At 39.9% G+C, this 21956-nt stretch overlaps 2 protein-coding genes and 1 long non-coding RNA gene across 12 annotated transcripts in view; 2 read left to right on the top strand and 1 right to left on the bottom strand.

Moving 5' to 3' along the window:
- Positions 1-18595, bottom strand: part of stk39 (serine threonine kinase 39) — an 87576-nt gene extending 68981 nt beyond the window's left edge. For 5 of the 7 annotated variants that reach the window (XM_054788418.1, XM_054788420.1, XM_054788421.1 and 2 more), the window contains exons 1-2: positions 18389-18595; positions 450-604 (exon numbers count right to left, since the gene is read on the bottom strand). In XM_054788418.1, coding sequence (XP_054644393.1) covers positions 450-604; positions 18389-18420 — 187 coding nt within the window. In that variant the 5' untranslated portion in view covers positions 18421-18595. Of the gene's footprint in view, positions 1-449; positions 693-18388 lie in introns of all 7 variants that reach the window. The other 2 variants (XM_054788423.1, XM_054788425.1) reach the window with 2 other exon arrangements.
- LOC129188245 (uncharacterized) lies at positions 204-17060 on the top strand. Of its 2 annotated transcripts, none has more exons than XR_008572573.1 (3): positions 204-372; positions 466-6152; positions 6517-7503. It is a non-coding gene; the product is annotated as an uncharacterized LOC129188245 (long non-coding RNA). The 2 variants fall into 2 exon arrangements; XR_008572572.1 differs by lacking the exon at positions 6517-7503 and adding an exon at positions 15653-17060 and having other exon boundaries at positions 207-372; positions 466-660.
- Positions 18596-18860: 265 nt separating the features above from the next.
- cers6 (ceramide synthase 6) overlaps positions 18861-21956 on the top strand; it is a 31637-nt gene continuing 28541 nt past the window's right edge. The window contains exon 1 of one of the 3 annotated variants that reach the window (XM_054788453.1): positions 18861-19410. In XM_054788453.1, coding sequence (XP_054644428.1) covers positions 19241-19410 — 170 coding nt within the window. In that variant the 5' untranslated portion in view covers positions 18861-19240. The remainder of the gene's footprint in view (positions 19411-21956) is intronic. The other 2 variants (XM_054788454.1, XM_054788452.1) reach the window with 2 other exon arrangements.

The raw sequence follows: 21956 nt of genomic DNA, 5'->3' as shown, positions 1-21956 counted from the left end.
TATAATAATTTGCTTCATTGATTCAGTTCGTTAATTGATTTTATTCTACTCTCCTGCCTGTCATATTCATGTTGTTTGTCACATTGTTTGGGCTTTACGTATTTGTTTGCATCTAACTTGCAGCATTCGCTTTGTTTATTAGCCATCTCTCATAAACTACCCCATGACGCCACAAGTCGGCATCTTTGTCAACTACAGTACTAGGAAAGGCCACGAAGGCAACGTGACACGTTCAAGTACCGACCGGACTTCGGTAGAATCCGCTTGGTCAGAGTCACACGTGTGATGTCAGCCGGGTAGCTAGCAAATGACTTAACATCCGCAGTGGCGAATTCACGTGGAGAAAAAAGCCGGTGGGCCTTTCATTTACCGGTCAGTAACAGCCAGGAATACGCAGATAATAGATAAATAGTGTGTACAATGGTTCCATGACATCTCTGTGTACTAACCGATGACTTCCTGTAGCTCGTACGACTCCCTGCTAATTGGCCAGCTGGTTGTCGGCGATGGTTGCGGCGACTGGACCGGAGCGGGGGCTTCGCCTTGGTCCGCCATGATGATGATGATGGTGGTTGTGATGCTGAGCTGGTTAGCCGTACCCTCGCTGACACACAGAGCGACAGACACGGAGAGAGTCAGCCCTGACCTCCCCTCCTCGGCGTGAGTGTCAGCTGGCAGCCGCAGCCGAGCAACTGCCGCGTGCGCGGAGAGCAACCCGGAAAATAAAAGCGGCAGTCAGGCTAGTGGCCTCATACACACAAAGCGCCTCGTCATGTTGCCAGATAGCTCGCTTTTCCGCACACTGCTTCCTTTTTTCAAACAGCATAGATGGGGGACATTTAGCGCTGTTATTTGGCAGCTTTTTAAGCCTGGGGTGTCCTAACTTTTTCCACCAAGGGTCTCATACTGAACAATAAAGGAGCACAAGGGTACGTCAGTATTTTCCATAATTATAATTTTGTAAAACGGCTCAAAACTGAAAGAAAAAAAGGCCTTCAACTGTATATACACAGCAGGGGTTCAAAGTGAGATCCGCAGCTGATTTTATCGTGCCTTGGCACATTGTAAAAACAGTAAAAAAAAAAAAAAAAAAAAAGAAAAACTGTCAAAAGCAACAAAAGTGGGAAAAATGGATTTTTGAAAATATTCCAATAAGGCATCATAAAGTCATAAGAAAAATATTTTTAAAACATTTTTATGAGAATAAAATCATACTACTTTTGAAGCATACAGTAATAGTAAACACATTTTGAACACGTAATTATTGAAAAACAGAAAATGAATAAACTTGAAATTTTTGGGAAAGTAAGTTTTTAAAAAATTATAATATTACAAGAACAAAGTCACAATATTATGGGAATAAAGTCGATGTTACAAAAAAATTGCAAGAAGGAAGTTTTGTATAACTGAAAACCAACAGCAAAAGTAGAATCCGGGTAGCGCAGAAATAGTTCATCGCAATAATACACTTGGTCACCTATAACACAAAGCTGAGATGCAAACAGGTATAACTTTTTAGCATACATACACGGGTTAGTTTAAAACATGAAAAATATCAACTTAGCCCCTGTATCCTTTTTATTGTTTACCAAGGAAAATATTGGACACCCCTGATATACAGTATCAAGGGGTTGATAATTACTGGGCCAATGTGAGGGAATTATGTCATACTGAAGAGAGTAATAAAATCCACTTTGTGTCAAAAAGGTATTTATGACATGTCTTGATTGATTTATGACCCCCTGTCATAAAAGTTTATGACATGCCCCTCCCCCCACCCCCCACCCCCCAACATCAAAGCGTTTTCACACCTATGTGACGAAGATCAAAGCGTTTTCACACCTACGTGACATGTTTATGACAGGGCAATAAAACAATAAAAGTTTATGACGGGCCAATAAAACAATAAAACATCAAAGTGTTTTCACACCTATGTGTCAGGGATCAAAGCATCAGGAAGCAATAAAATTTTATGGCATACCAATAAAACAATAAAAGTTTATGGCATACCAATAAAGCAATAAAACAATAAAACATCAAAGCATCAGGAAGCGGACATGCGGAAGTCATAAACGGACATCTGGAAGCCATAAACCATGAAAGAAGTTTCACACCTATGTGTCAGGGGTCAAAGCATCAGGAAGCGGACATGCGGAAGTCATAAAACAAACAAACAATCATAAAATCATTCCCACGTGACTGTGTTTTCTTCCGGCTGCGTGTGGGGGAAGCCCCCATTCCCATACCCCTCCTTTCCTAACGACCCCCCCCTCCACCCCCACCACCCCCAAGACATCCTCCGGCCTTATCTGGGTGTGTCTCAGCATGTGTGACTGGGGCCCCCAATACCGCCCCCGCCGGCCTGTCTGTGTGTCAGGTTGTGTCTCAAACATGTAGTTTTCTCATTGAAACAATAGAAATAATACTGCTAAAACAGTCAAAGCATTGCATCCTTAGCTCACACGTCCCCATTCAAACCATTTCAATCCGCCATTTGCAAAGACAGTCAAAACACTGATCAAAACAACAGTCAAAACACTGAAAACACTTTTTTTCCACATTCTCATTGAAACAATAGAAATAATACTGCTAAAACAGTCAAAACATTACAACCTTAGCTCACACGTCCCCATTCAAACCATTTAAATCCGCCATTTGCAAAGACAGTCAAAACACTGATCAAAACAACAGTCAAAACACTGAAAACACTTTTTTTCCACATTCTCATTGAAACAATAGAAATAATACTGCTAAAACAGTCAAAACATTACAACCTTAGCTCACACGTCCCCATTCAAACCATTTAAATCCGCCATTTGCAAAGACAGTCAAAACACTGAAAACACTTTTTTTACCATAGTCTCATTGAAACAATACAAGTAATACTGCTAAAACAGTCAAAACATTACAACCTTAGCTCACACGTCCCCATTCAAACCATTTCAATCAGCCAATTGCAAAGACAGTCAAAACACTGATCAAAACAACAGTCAAAACACTGAAAACACTTTTTTTCCACATTCTCATTGAAACAATAGAAATAATACTGCTAAAACAGTCAAAACATTACAACCTTAGATACCAGTCTTTCTACTACAGCTATTTTGTTAAAAATTATATTTTTTAAGAAAATGCCATGATTACCTGTCAGCCGTCCATCCACCAACCTTGTTTCTTCAATAGCAAAGTACAAATGACACATCTAGGCCACTCCCTCATGCATCTAGACCACTCCCCCCAGCCAGCTGATACAATTACTGTTGAAAAATCACAGCTATCAGCTTGACCCCTTGGCGTTAAAACAGACTTTATACATGAAAGCAAATAAAGGTGATATAGAGAGTCAGAGTCAGGAAGCTGTAAAAAACATGAAACCTTGGGACAACTATCTTATCACCCCCCATGACTTATCAACTGTGGATCATTACAATCATCTCTAAGTACCCAAATACAAGAATGTACTATATTCTATTTATTTCCTTAGTTCCAAACGCGTACCAGTATACTGCAAGTACCCAAATACAAGAATGTACTATATCCTTTATTTACAACACAGTAGCAGTATACTGCAAGTACCCAAATACAAGAATGTACTATATTCTATTTATTTATTTATTTCCAAACGTAGTACCAGTATACTGCAAGTACCCAAATACAAGAATGTACTATATTCTATTTATTTATTTATTTCCAAATGCAGTACCAGTATACTGCAAGTACCCAAATACAAGAATGTACTATATTCTTTATTTCCAAATGCAGTACCAGTATACTGCAAGTACCCAAATACAAGAATGTACTATATTCTTTATTTCCAAATGCAGTACCAGTATACTGCAAGCACCCAAATACAAGAATGTACTATATTCTTTATTTCCAAATGCAGTACCAGTATACTGCAAGCACCCAAATACAAGAATGTACTATATTCTATTTATTTATTTATTTTGAAACGCATCAGGCTTTGCCCCCTTTACCTAGTCTTTGTGAAGCTTTGATCAACAGGGCTCCTCTTGGAACTTCTTCTCCTGGCTTGTTTGTCATGAATGAACACCCTGACTCGGGTCCATTTGGTGTGACTTCTCTCGGGAGTCCATCCTGGCCGCATCTCCATTTGGTCTGCTTTCTTATGTTAAAATGTTTTGCATCTCAGCATGATGTATTGGACTTGTAGAGCTTTCCTCACACAGCCATGCTATCCCTGCAGCGTCTTATCTTTTAATCAGCACGCTAGTGTTATGAAGGACTAAAGGAAGGTAGACTTGCAACCATTTGGGCTCTGTTAATAAAAATAAAAAGTCTAGAACATACTGTATAAAGGTGATCTAAAACAATAGATAGTGACTTTGTTAGGTATGTGTCCTTCTGAAAGCCTTTCCTACAAAGGAGTGTCTTGATTGAAAAGTGTGAATGTTGGTCATCAGCAAACCTGATTGTCCTGATGCATACATTTGACATTACAGGGCCAATTCCTCCCCCTAAAGTGGATGCAAATACTGTACATACTGTATGTTGGCTAACAGAAAGACACGCATATACTGTTTACATATGACCAATATTATATTTATTATCACTATGTATATATTGTTAGAGGTTGTTATTATTGTTATTCATTGTCTAGTTGTCCAGATATGATGTTTTGTATGAGTTCTATTTATTATTTTCATTGTGTCCTTTTTAATCACAGTTAATTAGTACATATGTGTACTATTCATTTTGACTTCTCTTTTACTTCTTTCTTCATTTTTTCTTTTTATTACAGTTACAACACGGCGTTCAAGGGGTTGGTAATGACACAATATATGCATGCTACCCGTGCATTCTGTATGAAATCCTACAGAAGTACTGATATGATGCTACTTCAGTTACACATTTGACGAATACATCACTAGCAGCAACTTTAAAGGTTCTTTCAGTTAGATATGCGTATGTGCCTGATAGGACAGGATGCTCCATTTGTTGTATAATGTATAATCATGCCATTCACTCAGAAGGGGTCGTAAGCACAATACGCTTTTTTTATTTATTTAATTTCCAAACACATTGCCGGTATACTGTAAGCATTCAAATACTAAAGCAGAGACATTATTTGATTAAAAAAACAAACCAACAAACATGCCCTGACTTGTCTCCAGGACATGGGGGGGGGGGGGCCTCAGGAGGCAGGCTATGCTTCCTCAATCTCCACCCCCTTTCGACAGATACCCGAAAAACCATCCGCTGTACTCACGACATTCTACAACCATTTGGGCTCTGTTAATAAAAATAAAAAGTCTAGAACATACTGTATAAAGGTGATCTAAAACAATAGATAGTGACTTTGTTAGGTATGTGTCCTTCTGAAAGCCTTTCCTACAAAGGAGTGTCTTGATTGAAAAGTGTGAGTGTTGGTCATTAGCAAACCTGATTGTCCTGATGCATACATTTGACATTACAGGGCCAATTCCTCCCCCTAAAGTGGATGCAAATACTGTACATACTGTATGTTGGCTAACAGAAAGACACGCATATACTGTTTACATATGACCAATATTATATTTATTATCACTATGTATATATTGCGCTTAATGCACCCGGAAAGATTGGTTAGAGGTTGTTATTATTGTTATTCATTGTCTAGTTGTGCAGATATGATGTTTTGTATGAGTTCTATTAATTATTTTCATTGTGTCCTTTTTAATCACAGTTAATTAGTACATATGTGTACTATTCATTTTGACTTCTCTTTTACTTCTTTCTTCATTTTTTCTTTTTATTACAGTTACAACACGCCGTTCAAGGGGTTGGTAATGACACAATATATGCATGCTACCCGTGCATTCTGTATGAAATCCTACAGAAGTACTGATTTTTTTATTTATTTAATTTCCAAACACATCGCCGGTATACTGTAAGCATTCAAATACTAAAGCAGAGACATTATTTGATTAAAAAACCAAACCAACAAACATGCCCTGACTTGTCTCCAGGACATGGGGGGCCTCAGGAGGCAGGCTATGCTTCCTCAATCTCCACCCCCTTTCGACAGATACCCGAAAAACCATCCGCTGTACCCACGACATTCTACTGTCATCTGGAACTTGATTGAGAGAAGGAGACTCTTTTTCCCCCAACCCCTATTTAATTCAACATGGCGCAGCAGAGGTCTTCAGGTAATATTCACCCTTTACTGATTACCACAAACCCATCATCCATCATTGGAGAACATTCCTATCATAAGAAAGTCCTATGTAAAACACTATTGTCTAAACATTGACTAATATTTGTTTTTAAAAGTGTTCATTAGATATAGAATATCATGTGTAGATATATATGTACTGTATGATATAGATTTCCTTTTCATCTCTGACATTATCTTAAAATATGCTTGATACTACTGTATTGCCGGGCAAATTCGTAAGACCACTGGTAAACAACAGATGCATCACCCATAGCAAAACATACTTTCTCATCAATACAGTTAATCTTGTTGTTTGTTTTATTTCTAATGTCATTATTTTCTTTATAATCATACAGGAATCATCAAGGATCCACACAATAAGACGGCTGAATGCACCAACCTCGACAATGTCCCTACAACTTGGGGTTATGCCGACAATGAATCGACCTACGTGCCCGTTTATCGGCACGACGACGTAACCCCGTCTGAAGACGTTGGAAGGGCGACAAGATTCACTGCAAACATCATCACCCTCTTCCAAACCTTACTGAAAAAATGTTTGAATCAGGTAGCGTGGGAAATAGCACGATCTGAATGCAACGGCTGCATCATAGAACATCCAAGCCAGTTGCAGCATTCCTGTCTAAATGAACGAGGAAGAGTCATTTACATCAACCACTACAGCAGGGTAGTTGACAGCGTTTTCCGTCCTACCCTGACAACCGCACTTCAGCAGCTGTCATGTGTAGAACCAGGATACGTTGTTATAAGTACAGAGAGACTTCTTGGTGCTGCCGAAGTAATAATACACGACCTGATGGAGAAAGCATGCTTTGGTCGCACTCAGGACGACGATGAGGAGCAAGGAAATGAGCCCTCACCTACAAAAATATCCATGGCTTTCTTGACATGGTTACACTAAAAACCATGTGTCTTCTTTTGTTTTTATTAACTTTTATATCTCTTTTATACAAAAATGGACATTTTTATATGTAGGATTACCTCACTTATGTACTTCAAATGACAAATTTATTCCTTTGTTTTATCCTGTCACGGTTAGGTACTGCAATGGGGGGCGCTACTGCTCCAACAGCCTGTTTCCCGCCCCCACTTCCTGCTCAGCCATGGCTGCTAATTGTCCATTGTTTTTCCGAGACTGCGTACACGCGTGCGTTCCTGTGCTTTCCCCTTTTGTTTCTTTTTTCCTGGCTCAAACAACAATTGTTAAGAATATAGATTTTTTTTTCTGCGTGCTTGCGTGTGTACAGTTTTTGCTGGTTGGTGTTGTTATATTTTTGGGTGAAAAAGCGTCATTTACATCCAAGGATGGAGACCACCTTTAACCGTCAATAAAAGAGTTCTTTAAAAACTATGCCTCTATTTCCTCATTCGCTTTTCAATAAGCACAATCTTCCAACAACACGTCTTCATTGCATTATGAACACGAACATTTGTAGAGTGACGACGAGCGTCGGACAGTACAGTGACATAAAAGGCTTTGCAGAAGTATGAAAGAAAGTGTGAAACTAACGTTTGCCTTCCTTACTGTGTTACCAATGCTAACCAGGCTACATAGAAAACCAATACAAATAAGTAATTACATTTCTCAATCAAAAACTATCACATACAACTGCAGAATGAACTTGATCGGTACGTGAAATCATTTGCTGCTCAAATCTGAACGTAAAGAATGAGAAGTGCTGTATGCCACCTTATCCACAGAGATGAATACATCAACTGTTGGCAACTTGGATTGCATAAAAAAAGAAAAGTTTAAAAACCTTGTCACTGTTTTCTGACCCATTATTAAAATGTAATGTGCACTTTTTTATTATGTACTGCTTTTTAGGATGTGTGAGTCCTGCTTTCAGTGCATCACAATTATTGAAATTCACTGACCTGCTACAACTCCTATCCAAACTACCCTCTACTACTACAATATTTTTTTCTCAATGGCGAAATAAGAGGGAACAATTGTACTTGAAATATTTGCATGCAAAAACAACACAAAACCTTGTGTGACACAATAATACCACTGATGTACCTTTATTTATCATATTTAAATGTTTATAATGTCTTTTCAATAGTTGTAGAGTAATTGCACCTTTTAAGTCTTCATCAAAATTATTCCATAGATCCGTACCTCTCCGTGTGACACATTGACTCTTAAGGGTTGTACGTGTACACTGTACTTTCAGACTTTGTGTTCACCTTAAGCTATATTTCTCATTTCTATTGGCAGACAATTGTTGGATGTTACTGTGGGGCTGGTTCTTTTTAGTTTTGTATATTACTAACAACGTTTTTAATTTCAAGTCCTCAGTTTTAAAGTGTTAAATTTTAAGAACAGTGCGTTGGTACGGTCGGGCTAACCGACATTGTGCACAAGTTGTCACGGGGTGGCACACAGCACTTCTCATTCTTTACGTTCAGATTTGAGCAGCAAATGATTTCACGTACCGATCAAGTTCATTCTGCAGTTGTATGTCATAGTTTTTGATTGAGAAATGTAATTACTTATTTGTATTGATTTTCTATGTAGCCTGGTTAGCATTGGTAACACAGTAAGGAAGGCAAACGTTAGTTTTCACACTTTCTTTCATACTTCTGCAAAGCCTTTTATGTCACTGTACTGTCCGACGCTCGTCGTCACTCTACAAATGTTCGTGTTCATAATGCAATGAAGACGTGTTGTTGGAAGATTGTGCTTATTGAAAAGCGAATGAGGAAATAGAGGCATAGTTTTTAAAGAACTCTTTTATTGACGGTTAAAGGTGGTCTCCATCCTTGGATGTAAATGATGCTTTTTCACCCAAAAATATAAGAACACCAACCAGCGAAAACTGTACACACGCAAACACGCAGAAAAAATCTATATTCTTAACAATTGTTGTTTGAGCCAGGAAAAAAGAAACAAGGGGAAAGCGCAGGAACGCACGCGTGTACGCAGTCTCGGAAAAACTATGGACAATTAGCAGCCATGGCTGAGCAGGAAGTGGGGGAAGGGAAATAGGTCGTTGGAGCAGTAGCGCCCCCCATTGCAGTACCTAACCGTGACAGGATAAAACAAAGGAATAAATTTGTCATTTGAAGTACATAAGTGAGGTAATCCTACATATAAAAATGTACATTTTTGTATAAAAGAGATATAAAAGTTAATAAAAACAAAAGAAGACACATGGTTTTTAGTGTAACCATGTCAAGAAAGCCATGGATATTTTTCTATGTGAGGGCTCGTTTCCTTGCTCCTCATCGTCGTCCTGAGTGCGACCAAAGCATGCTTTCTCCATCAGGTCGTGTATTATTGCTTCGGCAGCACCAAGAAGTCTCTCTGTACTTATAACAACGTATCCTGGTTCTACACATGACAGCTGCTGAAGTGCGGTTGTCAGGGTAGGACGGAAAACGCTGTCAACTACCCTGCTGTAGTGGTTGATGTAAATGACTCTTCCTCGTTCATTGAGACAGGAATGCTGCAACTGGCTTGGATGTTCTATGATGCAGCCGTTGCATTCAGATCGTGCTATTTCCCACGCTACCTGATTCAAACATTTTTTCAGTAAGGTTTGGAAGAGGGTGATGATGTTTGCAGTGAATCTTGTCGCCCTTCCAACGTCTTCAGCAGAGGTTACTTCGTCGTGCCGATAAACGGGCACGTAGGTCGATTCATTGTCGGCATAACCCCAAGTTGTAGGGACATTGTCGAGGTTGGTGCATTCAGCCGTCTTATTGTGTGGATCCTTGATGATTCCTGTATGATTATAAAGAAAATAATGACATTAGAAATAAAACAACAAGATTAACTGTATTGATGAGAAAGTATGTTTTGCTATGGGTGATGCATCTGTTGTTTACCAGTGGTCTTACGAATTTGCCCGGCAACACAGTAGTATCAAGCATATTTTAAGATAATGTCAGAGATGAAAAGGAAATCTATATCATACAGTACATATATATCTACACATGATATTCTATATCTAATGAACACTTTTAAAAACAAATATTAGTCAATGTTTAGACAATAGTGTTTTACATAGGACTTTCTTATGATAGGAATGTTCTCCAATGATGGATGATGGGTTTGTGGTAATCAGTAAAGGGTGAATATTACCTGAAGACCTCTGCTGCGCCATGTTGAATTAAATAGGGGTTGGGGGAAAAAGAGTCTCCTTCTCTCAATCAAGTTCCAGATGACAGTAGAATGTCGTGGGTACAGCGGATGGTTTTTCGGGTATCTGTCGAAAGGGGGTGGAGATTGAGGAAGCATAGCCTGCCTCCTGAGGCCCCCCATGTCCTGGAGACAAGTCAGGGCATGTTTGTTGGTTTGGTTTTTTAATCAAATAATGTCTCTGCTTTAGTATTTGAATGCTTACAGTATACCGGCGATGTGTTTGGAAATTAAATAAATAAAAAAATCAGTACTTCTGTAGGATTTCATACAGAATGCACGGGTAGCATGCATATATTGTGTCATTACCAACCCCTTGAACGGCGTGTTGTAACTGTAATAAAAAGAAAAAATGAAGAAAGAAGTAAAAGAGAAGTCAAAATGAATAGTACACATATGTACTAATTAACTGTGATTAAAAAGGACACAATGAAAATAATTAATAGAACTCATACAAAACATCATATCTGCACAACTAGACAATGAATAACAATAATAACAACCTCTAACCAATCTTTCCGGGTGCATTAAGCGCAATATATACATAGTGATAATAAATATAATATTGGTCATATGTAAACAGTATATGCGTGTCTTTCTGTTAGCCAACATACAGTATGTACAGTATTTGCATCCACTTTAGGGGGAGGAATTGGCCCTGTAATGTCAAATGTATGCATCAGGACAATCAGGTTTGCTAATGACCAACACTCACACTTTTCAATCAAGACACTCCTTTGTAGGAAAGGCTTTCAGAAGGACACATACCTAACAAAGTCACTATCTATTGTTTTAGATCACCTTTATACAGTATGTTCTAGACTTTTTATTTTTATTAACAGAGCCCAAATGGTTGTAGAATGTCGTGAGTACAGCGGATGGTTTTTCGGGTATCTGTCGAAAGGGGGTGGAGATTGAGGAAGCATAGCCTGCCTCCTGAGGCCCCCCCCCCCCCCATGTCCTGGAGACAAGTCAGGGCATGTTTGTTGGTTTGTTTTTTTAATCAAATAATGTCTCTGCTTTAGTATTTGAATGCTTACAGTATACCGGCAATGTGTTTGGAAATTAAATAAATAAAAAAAGCGTATTGTGCTTACGACCCCTTCTGAGTGAATGGCATGATTATACATTATACAACAAATGGAGCATCCTGTCCTATCAGGCACATACGCATATCTAACTGAAAGAACCTTTAAAGTTGCTGCTAGTGATGTATTCGTCAAATGTGTAACTGAAGTAGCATCATATCAGTACTTCTGTAGGATTTCATACAGAATGCACGGGTAGCATGCATATATTGTGTCATTACCAACCCCTTGAACGCCGTGTTGTAACTGTAATAAAAAGAAAAAATGAAGAAAGAAGTAAAAGAGAAGTCAAAATGAATAGTACACATATGTACTAATTAACTGTGATTAAAAAGGACACAATGAAAATAATAAATAGAACTCATACAAAACATCATATCTGGACAACTAGACAATGAATAACAATAATAACAACCTCTAACAATATATACATAGTGATAATAAATATAATATTGGTCATATGTAAACAGTATATGCGTGTCTTTCTGTTAGCCAACATACAGTATGTACAGTATTTGCATCCACTTTAGGGGGAGGAATTGGCCCTGTAATGTCAAATGTATGCATCAGGACAATCAGGTTTGCTGATGACCAACATTCACACTTTTCAATCAAGACACTCCTTTGTAGGAAAGGCTTTCAGAAGGACACATACCTAACAAAGTCACTATCTATTGTTTTAGATCACCTTTATACAGTATGTTCTAGACTTTTTATTTTTATTAACAGAGCCCAAATGGTTGCAAGTCTACCTTCCTTTAGTCCTTCATAACACTAGCGTGCTGATTAAAAGATAAGACGCTGCAGGGATAGCATGGCTGTGTGAGGAAAGCTCTACAAGTCCAATACATCATGCTGAGATGCAAAACATTTTAACATAAGAAAGCAGACCAAATGGAGATGCGGCCAGGATGGACTCCCGAGAGAAGTCACACCAAATGGACCCGAGTCAGGGTGTTCATTCATGACAAACAAGCCAGGAGAAGAAGTTCCAAGAGGAGCCCTGTTGATCAAAGCTTCACAAAGACTAGGTAAAGGGGGCAAAGCCTGATGCGTTTCAAAATAAATAAATAAATAGAATATAGTACATTCTTGTATTTGGGTGCTTGCAGTATACTGGTACTGCATTTGGAAATAAAGAATATAGTACATTCTTGTATTTGGGTGCTTGCAGTATACTGGTACTGCATTTGGAAATAAAGAATATAGTACATTCTTGTATTTGGGTACTTGCAGTATACTGGTACTGCATTTGGAAATAAAGAATATAGTACATTCTTGTATTTGGGTACTTGCAGTATACTGGTACTGCATTTGGAAATAAATAAATAAATAGAATATAGTACATTCTTGTATTTGGGTACTTGCAGTATACTGGTACTACGTTTGGAAATAAATAAATAAATAGAATATAGTACATTCTTGTATTTGGGTACTTGCAGTATACTGCTACTGTGTTGTAAATAAAGGATATAGTACATTCTTGTATTTGGGTACTTGCAGTATACTGGTACGCGTTTGGAACTAAGGAAATAAATAGAATATAGTACATTCTTGTATTTGGGTACTTAGAGATGATTGTAATGATCCACAGTTGATAAGTCATGGGGGGTGATAAGATAGTTGTCCCAAGGTTTCATGTTTTTTACAGCTTCCTGACTCTGACTCTCTATATCACCTTTATTTGCTTTCATGTATAAAGTCTGTTTTAACGCCAAGGGGTCAAGCTGATAGCTGTGATTTTTCAACAGTAATTGTATCAGCTGGCTGGGGGGAGTGGTCTAGATGCATGAGGGAGTGGCCTAGATGTGTCATTTGTACTTTGCTATTGAAGAAACAAGGTTGGTGGATGGACGGCTGACAGGTAATCATGGCATTTTCTTAAAAAATATAATTTTTAACAAAATAGCTGTAGTAGAAAGACTGGTATCTAAGGTTGTAATGTTTTGACTGTTTTAGCAGTATTATTTCTATTGTTTCAATGAGAATGTGGAAAAAAAGTGTTTTCAGTGTTTTGACTGTTGTTTTGATCAGTGTTTTGACTGTCTTTGCAATTGGCTGATTGAAATGGTTTGAATGGGGACGTGTGAGCTAAGGTTGTAATGTTTTGACTGTTTTAGCAGTATTACTTGTATTGTTTCAATGAGACTATGGTAAAAAAAGTGTTTTCAGTGTTTTGACTGTCTTTGCAAATGGCGGATTTAAATGGTTTGAATGGGGACGTGTGAGCTAAGGTTGTAATGTTTTGACTGTTTTAGCAGTATTATTTCTATTGTTTCAATGAGAATGTGGAAAAAAAGTGTTTTCAGTGTTTTGACTGTTGTTTTGATCAGTGTTTTGACTGTCTTTGCAAATGGCGGATTTAAATGGTTTGAATGGGGACGTGTGAGCTAAGGTTGTAATGTTTTGACTGTTTTAGCAGTATTATTTCTATTGTTTCAATGAGAATGTGGAAAAAAAGTGTTTTCAGTGTTTTGACTGTTGTTTTGATCAGTGTTTTGACTGTCTTTGCAAATGGCGGATTGAAATGGTTTGAATGGGGACGTGTGAGCTAAGGATGCAATGCTTTGACTGTTTTAGCAGTATTATTTCTATTGTTTCAATGAGAAAACTACATGTTTGAGACACAACCTGACACACAGACAGGCCGGCGGGGGCGGTATTGGGGGCCCCAGTCACACATGCTGAGACACACCCAGATAAGGCCGGAGGATGTCTTGGGGGTGGTGGGGGTGGAGGGGGGGGTCGTTAGGAAAGGAGGGGTATGGGAATGGGGGCTTCCCCCACACGCAGCCGGAAGAAAACACAGTCACGTGGGAATGATTTTATGATTGTTTGTTTGTTTTATGACTTCCGCATGTCCGCTTCCTGATGCTTTGACCCCTGACACATAGGTGTGAAACTTCTTTCATGGTTTATGGCTTCCAGATGTCCGTTTATGACTTCCGCATGTCCGCTTCCTGATGCTTTGATGTTTTATTGTTTTATTGCTTTATTGGTATGCCATAAACTTTTATTGTTTTATTGGTATGCCATAAAATTTTATTGCTTCCTGATGCTTTGATCCCTGACACATAGGTGTGAAAACACTTTGATGTTTTATTGTTTTATTGGCCCGTCATAAACTTTTATTGTTTTATTGCCCTGTCATAAACATGTCACGTAGGTGTGAAAACGCTTTGATCTTCGTCACATAGGTGTGAAAACGCTTTGATGTTGGGGGGTGGGGGGTGGGGGGAGGGGCATGTCATAAACTTTTATGACAGGGGGTCATAAATCAATCAAGACATGTCATAAATACCTTTTTGACACAAAGTGGATTTTATTACTCTCTTACTGACAATTAAAAATAGCTCCGAAAACCAATAATTAAAAGAAAACATTCCAATGAGGCGAGATTGTGAGCAAATTAAGCACTCCTTTTTTTCTCCTGCCTGTGATGTTAACAGCCTGTCGTGACTTCCCTAGCTCGCTTGCAAATATTCACTTTCCGAGGAAGACATTTAGGGTACCAGATGCACCGTGATGAGGGGGGGAAAAAAAACATCTAGCACACAAAAACCTTCTCAGTCACCTGAAACACCAGCGCTGCGGCGTTTGAAAAGTGCAAAGGCTCGTTAAAGACCTCTTTGGCGTCATACCGACTGCTCGGATTGTGTGCCCGACTAAAGTGCACATTGTTGGGCCATGCCAGGTGGCTCCTCCCGCCCCATAGTCCGGTTCTCCTGACCTCCCTAGCGGGTGCTCGGAGAATGTGTCCCATACAGTGCACTTTGCTTGGTCACAGCAGGTGGCTCCCACAGCTCTATACTCATGTGTTCTATGTTCTAGTCCTTCTTACCTCCAGGTGTGCACAAACTACAGTTAAATCTAAATTTAAAAAGTAGATATAAAAATGTTATCAGTACTGTATCAGTCTTGAGAGGCATAAAGTTAGTGGTGTTGGTTTGGAAAAAAGGGCATCAAATATATATACATTTTGTCCTCAAAATTATTCGTAACCTTAGTTTTTGCGATGAAGTGAATGCATTGTGAGTTTGTTTATGTAACCAACAAGTGAAAGAATAAGAACAAATCACAAATCAAACAATTCTTCATTTCTGGGGTATTTTATTAATAGATTTGAAAAAAATCGCATGTTCAAAATGATTCATACCCAATGTGTACTGAGTCCAATGTCGTTAAAAGTAAACAACAGAAATACCCATATCTTTTTTTTGTTTTTCTTCCCCACAGATACTGATAACTTTCCACTTCTCAAGACCGATATGATACCGGCTCAGAGTAGCCGGTGTGGCTCCACGGTGGTCTCTGCTTTTGCACTTTTCAAATGCCGCTGCACAATAAGCCCCTGGCTTTGCTACCCTTTCAGGTGGCAGATAAGTTTTTTTTTCCAACTCATCGTGAAGCATTTAAGACGATGACTTCTACGTTCACAAGCTTCCTGCATGTCTCCTGTGTGTGATGGTGACTCCCTCCTCCTTGACGAAAGCCTCAAGCTGGGTCTGGTTTGGATGGTTTCCTCCTCATCAGTCTGGTCTTCAGCTCTCACTGCAAGTTCTCCATTGGATTCAGGTCAGGTCACTATTGTCTTCACTATCTGAGTGATATGTTTGGGAGCATTGTCGTGTTGGTACTTCCTGTTGTGGCAGAGCTGGATTTTCAGTGGATCCCTTCACGTTTTCAACAAGGAACCTCATGCAATCCTCCTTTGTGATGATTTCTTGGACCTTGCTGAAACCTCCATAGCATTATGTTTCCACCACCACCAGTACTTGACGGTGGGCACAGTGTTCTTCAGCTTGTATGCTTCTCCTTTATGCCTCCAGATTTATTGAGGATCCATATGGCCAAATAACCACCACTTTTTAGGAAGAAACATCTGAAGGCTTGACTGGCTTTTTGCTAGAGGTCATCTGAAGCAAGAGCCCAGCCTTTGGTCAACCATCCTGTGGTCTATACTTATCGCTGTACAATTCCATCCATCCATTTTCTATGCCACTTCTCATTAGGGTCGCGGGGGCATGCTGGAGCCTATCCCAGTTGACTTCAGGCGACAGGCGGGCTACACCCTGGACTGGTCGCCAGCCAATGGCAGGGCACATATAGACAAACAACCATTCACACTCACATTCATACCTATGAACAATTTAGAGTCGCCAATTAGCCTAACATGCAAGTTTTTGGAATGTGGGAGGAAACCGGATTACCCGGAGAAAACCCACACATGCACGGGCAGAACATGCAAACTCCACACAGAGATGCCCAAGGGAGAATTGAACCCAGGTCTTCCCGATCTCCAGACTGTGAATTCTATTTTCTTAACCAGCTTTAGGCCATGTTGGACCAAACTACAGTTTCACACACAATAGAAATACAATGACATCACCAACAATGATTGAGTTTTTTTTATTATTGTGAAATACTGCCATTCTACAAAATAAAACTTGTGTATGTTGCTGGCCTATTTGTGACACTCATGACCTGCCATGCTGTGGGCGACGGGCAAACGCACAGAAACATCCAAACACTCCAAATTAGGGGTTCACACTCATTATCAGACCGACATGAGGGAATTATGATAACGATAAATCTGATATTAAAAATATCTCAGATAACCAATCATTTAAAAAAAATGCTCCAGTGAGGAGAGTTTACCCCACTGTGCGGGTGAGCAAACCAAACGCTCCTTATTTCTTATGCCTGTGACGTTAACGGCCTGTCGTAACTTCCCCTGAACTTACTTACAAACATTCACGTTCCGAGTAAGACATTTCACGTGCTAGTTGTGCCAAATGCTCCGTGATGGAGAAAAAAAAAACAAAACACCCACACACAAAAAAAACTTAGCCACCTGAAACGCCAGGGCCACGGCATTTGAAAGGTGCAAAAGGTTTTCCAGAGACCTCTGCTCTGAGCGTGTGCATGAAACTGCATGTGCACCTCTCACGAAACTGCACCTTGTTGGGTCACGCCAGGTGGCTCCTACCGCTCTATACTCTGGTTCTCCTGATAGTAGTGATGTGGTAGTAGTAATGCCATGATATTTGACTAGGACTAATCAACAGGTACAGTTGGTCAAATCCTAATTTGTTCCAGTCCTTATCTCCAGGTGTGTTAAATCTAAATGTAATATATATAAAATAAGTTATTGGTACCCTATTGGTTTTGAGAAGCAAACTTGTCGGTACTGGTTTTGAAAAAAAACCCAAAAAAGATTACGTGAATCTCTACTCCAAATTGTCCGCAGAATTTCAGTCAGCGCTAGCCATTGAGCTAAAATCCCTGTCAACTTGATGTCCAGGGCAACTTGCATCAGGGAATAAGGTTCACACAGCTGCGACAGCTGGCCTCCCTTACACGAATGCAAAAACACACAAACGCCATTAAACATATGCAAAGGGGAAAACTCTGAAGACGAAAAATGTTGCAACCACATGAAAAGGGCCGGATTAAAAAACAAATGTTCAAAAAATTCCCAGAACACAAACAAAACCCCAAAGCTCATGCATGAAGAGTAATGCTGCAAGTTCAGAGACCAAAGCGCCCTTTTTTGTTCCCTGAAGTTGCATTTCCCTTCATGCATGTGTTTGGGGGGTTTTGCGTGTTTTTAGCGTTTGCAGCATTTTCCCCGTTGCTTTTTTTTCGGTCCTGCAGCATTTTCCCGTCGAGTGTGTTTTCGGTTTTGGATCATTTCTCTGTTTGAAACGTTCGGACGTTGCTGCGCGTCTGCCGCCGTTTTGCTACACAACAGAAGGTTGCATTCCGTCGCAGGTATTTAAAACACCTCAGTCTTAACCATTTTATTAGGCTCGACGTTTTAGTGTACATCCAACAAACTAAACGTGCACTGACAAAGTCCAGTGAGCCTTTCACTTTAGATTCTACTAGCAAATGACTGAGCAATTAAATTGCTGTCTAAACTGTGTACACCGTAAACTAGGCAACAAAAAAAACACAAACAGCCAATACCTTATCTTGAAGTTTCTGGAAGTATGGTTCATATTTGTTTAAAAGTAGTCAAAAGGTAGCATACAGGGGATTTTGCTTTGCTGAGTAGGCGTCCATCTTGGATTCTTCTTCGCTCATCTATAGACTTTTGGTGTGCACGAGCGCCACCTTTACCTTGATCTGTGTGTGACGTCAATCGTTTCTACATTTGTAAACGGAAGGCCGATTTACAATAGAGTACTGTGGTTGCTTCATTTATGTATAACGTATACTTAACTAGCCACCAATATATATAACAGAAATATATATAAACGTAGAAGATCATAAAAATCACTTTGAGGTAGCTGTAATACATAAAGCTGCCGGTAGATGGTAAGGTTTACCAAACTACAAAGAGAATAAAAAATAACTCCAAAAACGGTTTCTTTTATGTTACAAATGTGTTGCAATTGGTAAGAAATATGATCGTGGCTTAAAAAATGAAACAATTGGTCAGTCTCTCTATGAACCGGACGGGAGGTTGTGATCGTATTGTATAAATAGGCGTAAAAACGTACAAATCCACTATGTCTGACTGAGTGTGTCCGTCGCAGAAGCTTTGGTGACACACACGCACACACACATCCAGTGCACGTCCTGTAACACGCGTGTGTTGTGTGACATGTGAACGCACCAATCACCTGCGAGCATCTGACTGCGTCCACTTCCCGACACCGGAGGAGCTCAGCGGACACGGACGACCGGCGATTCAGCACCCATTATCATCATCAGCGCAGCAGCAGCGTCAGCCGCAGCAGCCGCCGACGGGTCGGTTTGATTATCAGCATCCGACGGGAGTACACTGGTATCGGTCACCGTGCCTGCAGCAAGGAGATGGCCGGTATCTTGGCGTGGTTCTGGAACGAGCGCTTCTGGCTCCCCCATAACGTAACATGGGCAGACCTGAAGAACACAGACGAGGCGACGTTCCCGCAAGCGGAGGATCTCTATCTGGCTTGCCCTTTGGCCTTCTGCATCTTCATGGTGCGGCTGCTGTTCGAAAGGTGAGTCCCTGTGGATGTGATGATGTGCTGGATGATGTAGATGCTTCCACCTTAAACAATAGCATCCCGTCTGCTTAGCCCCTCCGTGCACCGGCGTGCTTGGTGCCCCTTTGCAGGCCCGCAGTGTTATTACGCTGCATTGGAACTGTCTTATATAGTTCTAAGTTATCCTATGCACTATCATGTTGCTGTGCTGCCATTTATATTTCACGCACAAGCTCAACACTATTTTATATGTATTATACAGGATGTGGCACACAGCCGCGATGCCAAAGCCTGATATGTTGCAGATAGATGCAGATATGTTCTTTATGGAGCGCTGACATCTCTAAATCATTGCTATTTATCTCTGCAAAAAAGAAAGCATTGTATTTACTCAATTTGTCCACTGGTTCCCACAAAGCTACATTTTTAAACGGATTTTTTTTACATCACAGATCCTGACTGAGATGGTCATCGCTGCACTATTGTAGTAATGTAATGTATATAGTATGTAAAGTAATCGCTGCATGTTTTTGCTTGTGGAGAACATAGTTGTGGTGACCATGGAGTAAGATCACCGTTCACCCAACGTGCGTACCACGCACGAAAGCTGAGGCTGCTCGGACGTACGGGCTTCACATAAGTTGTAAGACCAACAAACTTGAAATAAAAGTACTGACCTTAAGTTCCATGCCGGGTTGCAAGAACTACGCGCGAGCTGTGCATTGTGCGTACCAAGGATAGGATAGGTAAGATCCGTACCGGACACATGATTGGTTCTGCACTTGCACAGACCTACTTCATTTCCTTCACTTGCAATTTTTACTTCAGAGCTTCAGCGACGTCACATGCCGTCATATTTATTTTTTTCAATTTATGAACATAAATGGTTAGGTGTCAGGTGACAGTTAACAAAAAGAGACAGTTGGGTCCCTGAAGAAAAGTACAATGAAAAAAATGACAATATATTGCCATTTCTAATTTAATTTCCACTACATTACCGTGCATTGCTCCTCATGAGGCTACACCCTTCAGTACTCTGTGTGTATGCGAGCAGCCCCGCCTCCACCCACCGAGACAAAGACTGTATGACTGACAAAAAGTCTCAGACCGTTAATGCTGTTCTATGAAACCAATGCACACAGTGAACGCTCTACCTGCCTGTTTGGATGCGGGAGGCGAGGAAAACAGATGAATGCACATAGCGATGTATTTATTCTGACAAAATGATCCAGTCAATTTTCATTTGTGTGATTAATTAATTTATTGATTATCTTCCCAGGCCTAGTGACCACGAGACTTTTTTTTTCCTGAGCGAAGTCTTTCATCTTGCGAGATCCTCTGACACAAGATCTTGTGACACCCCTATAAATGGTCAGCAATCATACCTAATATGTAACATATTGGGGCGTTGTTGTTACAGACAGTCAGATGGAGTTCCCAAACTGCAGAGCCAGACAGTGTTCAGGTCAAAAATACAGTCCTAATGTAGTGGAGCAGGAACCAGGTAACAAAAGTCCAGAGTCCAAACTGAGGTAGAACAGTGCAACTAAGGTAGCAAAACAAAAGGCACCATGGAAAAAGACAAAAACTCACTGGTGAGCAGGAGGCGTCACGAGCGCCAAGGAGGATGTGGAACAGGCGTTAATCAAACACAGCCGCCTTACGGTTAAAGGAACATCAAGCAAATTGTCGCTTCACAGGCAGCATGCAGACCAGTAGTAACAATCCTACGTCCTCCTCCTGCAGCCATGTGGCTTAAGAGCCCTTGATGGCAGAGTGGCTACAGGTGTCCCTCATGGCGCCACCCACTCAGGGAGTGAAGGAATCTAAAAGGAAGCACAACAGACGTCAAAAGGTGACAACACTAAACAAAGCAGAACCCTAACAGACCCTAACAGTTCTTTTCCTAGATTATGCTTATTATGCTTATGCAATCTTCACTCACTCACTGTACTGCAAAAAAGATGTGTGAGGATCATTCATAATACCAAGTATAGAGAAGATACAAACCCTTTATTTTTTAAATCACAGATATTAAAATTTGCAGATTTAGTATTCTTTCAAAACGCTAGAATAATGCATAAAGTTAATGATGACTTCATAATAACTAAAAGAGGAGAAATATGATCTTAGAGGAAATTAAACTTAAAACATTTATATGCGAGAACTACGCTGAAAACACACAGCATTTCTGTATGTGGAATTAAATTATGGAACGGATTGAGTAAGGAACTCAAACAATGTACAGAGATGAGCACATTCAAAAAACAATACAAGCAGTTGATGTTTGCTAAATACAAGGCAGAAGAGTCTTGATCATCACAATGATTGTTCTGTCATGTTTGTTTTTTTATTTTTTATTATTTATTATGACACTGATTGTTATATCAAACATATTACATGGACTGCAGGAAGTGAACAATAAGTACTGTACTAGATGTAGAATGGATGTGGGGTAGGATTAAGTAAGCTTTGCTATTGCTTTGCTTTCCTACTCCTTTTGGACATGTGGAACTGTGAAAGGAATCATGAGATGTATTCCATTGTAACCTTCATGTTCA

Source organism: Dunckerocampus dactyliophorus, chromosome 9, assembly GCF_027744805.1.
Source record: "Dunckerocampus dactyliophorus isolate RoL2022-P2 chromosome 9, RoL_Ddac_1.1, whole genome shotgun sequence".
In the NCBI taxonomy this organism is placed as follows: Eukaryota; Metazoa; Chordata; class Actinopteri; order Syngnathiformes; family Syngnathidae; genus Dunckerocampus; species Dunckerocampus dactyliophorus.
This window is presented reverse-complemented; position numbering and strand designations above follow the sequence as displayed.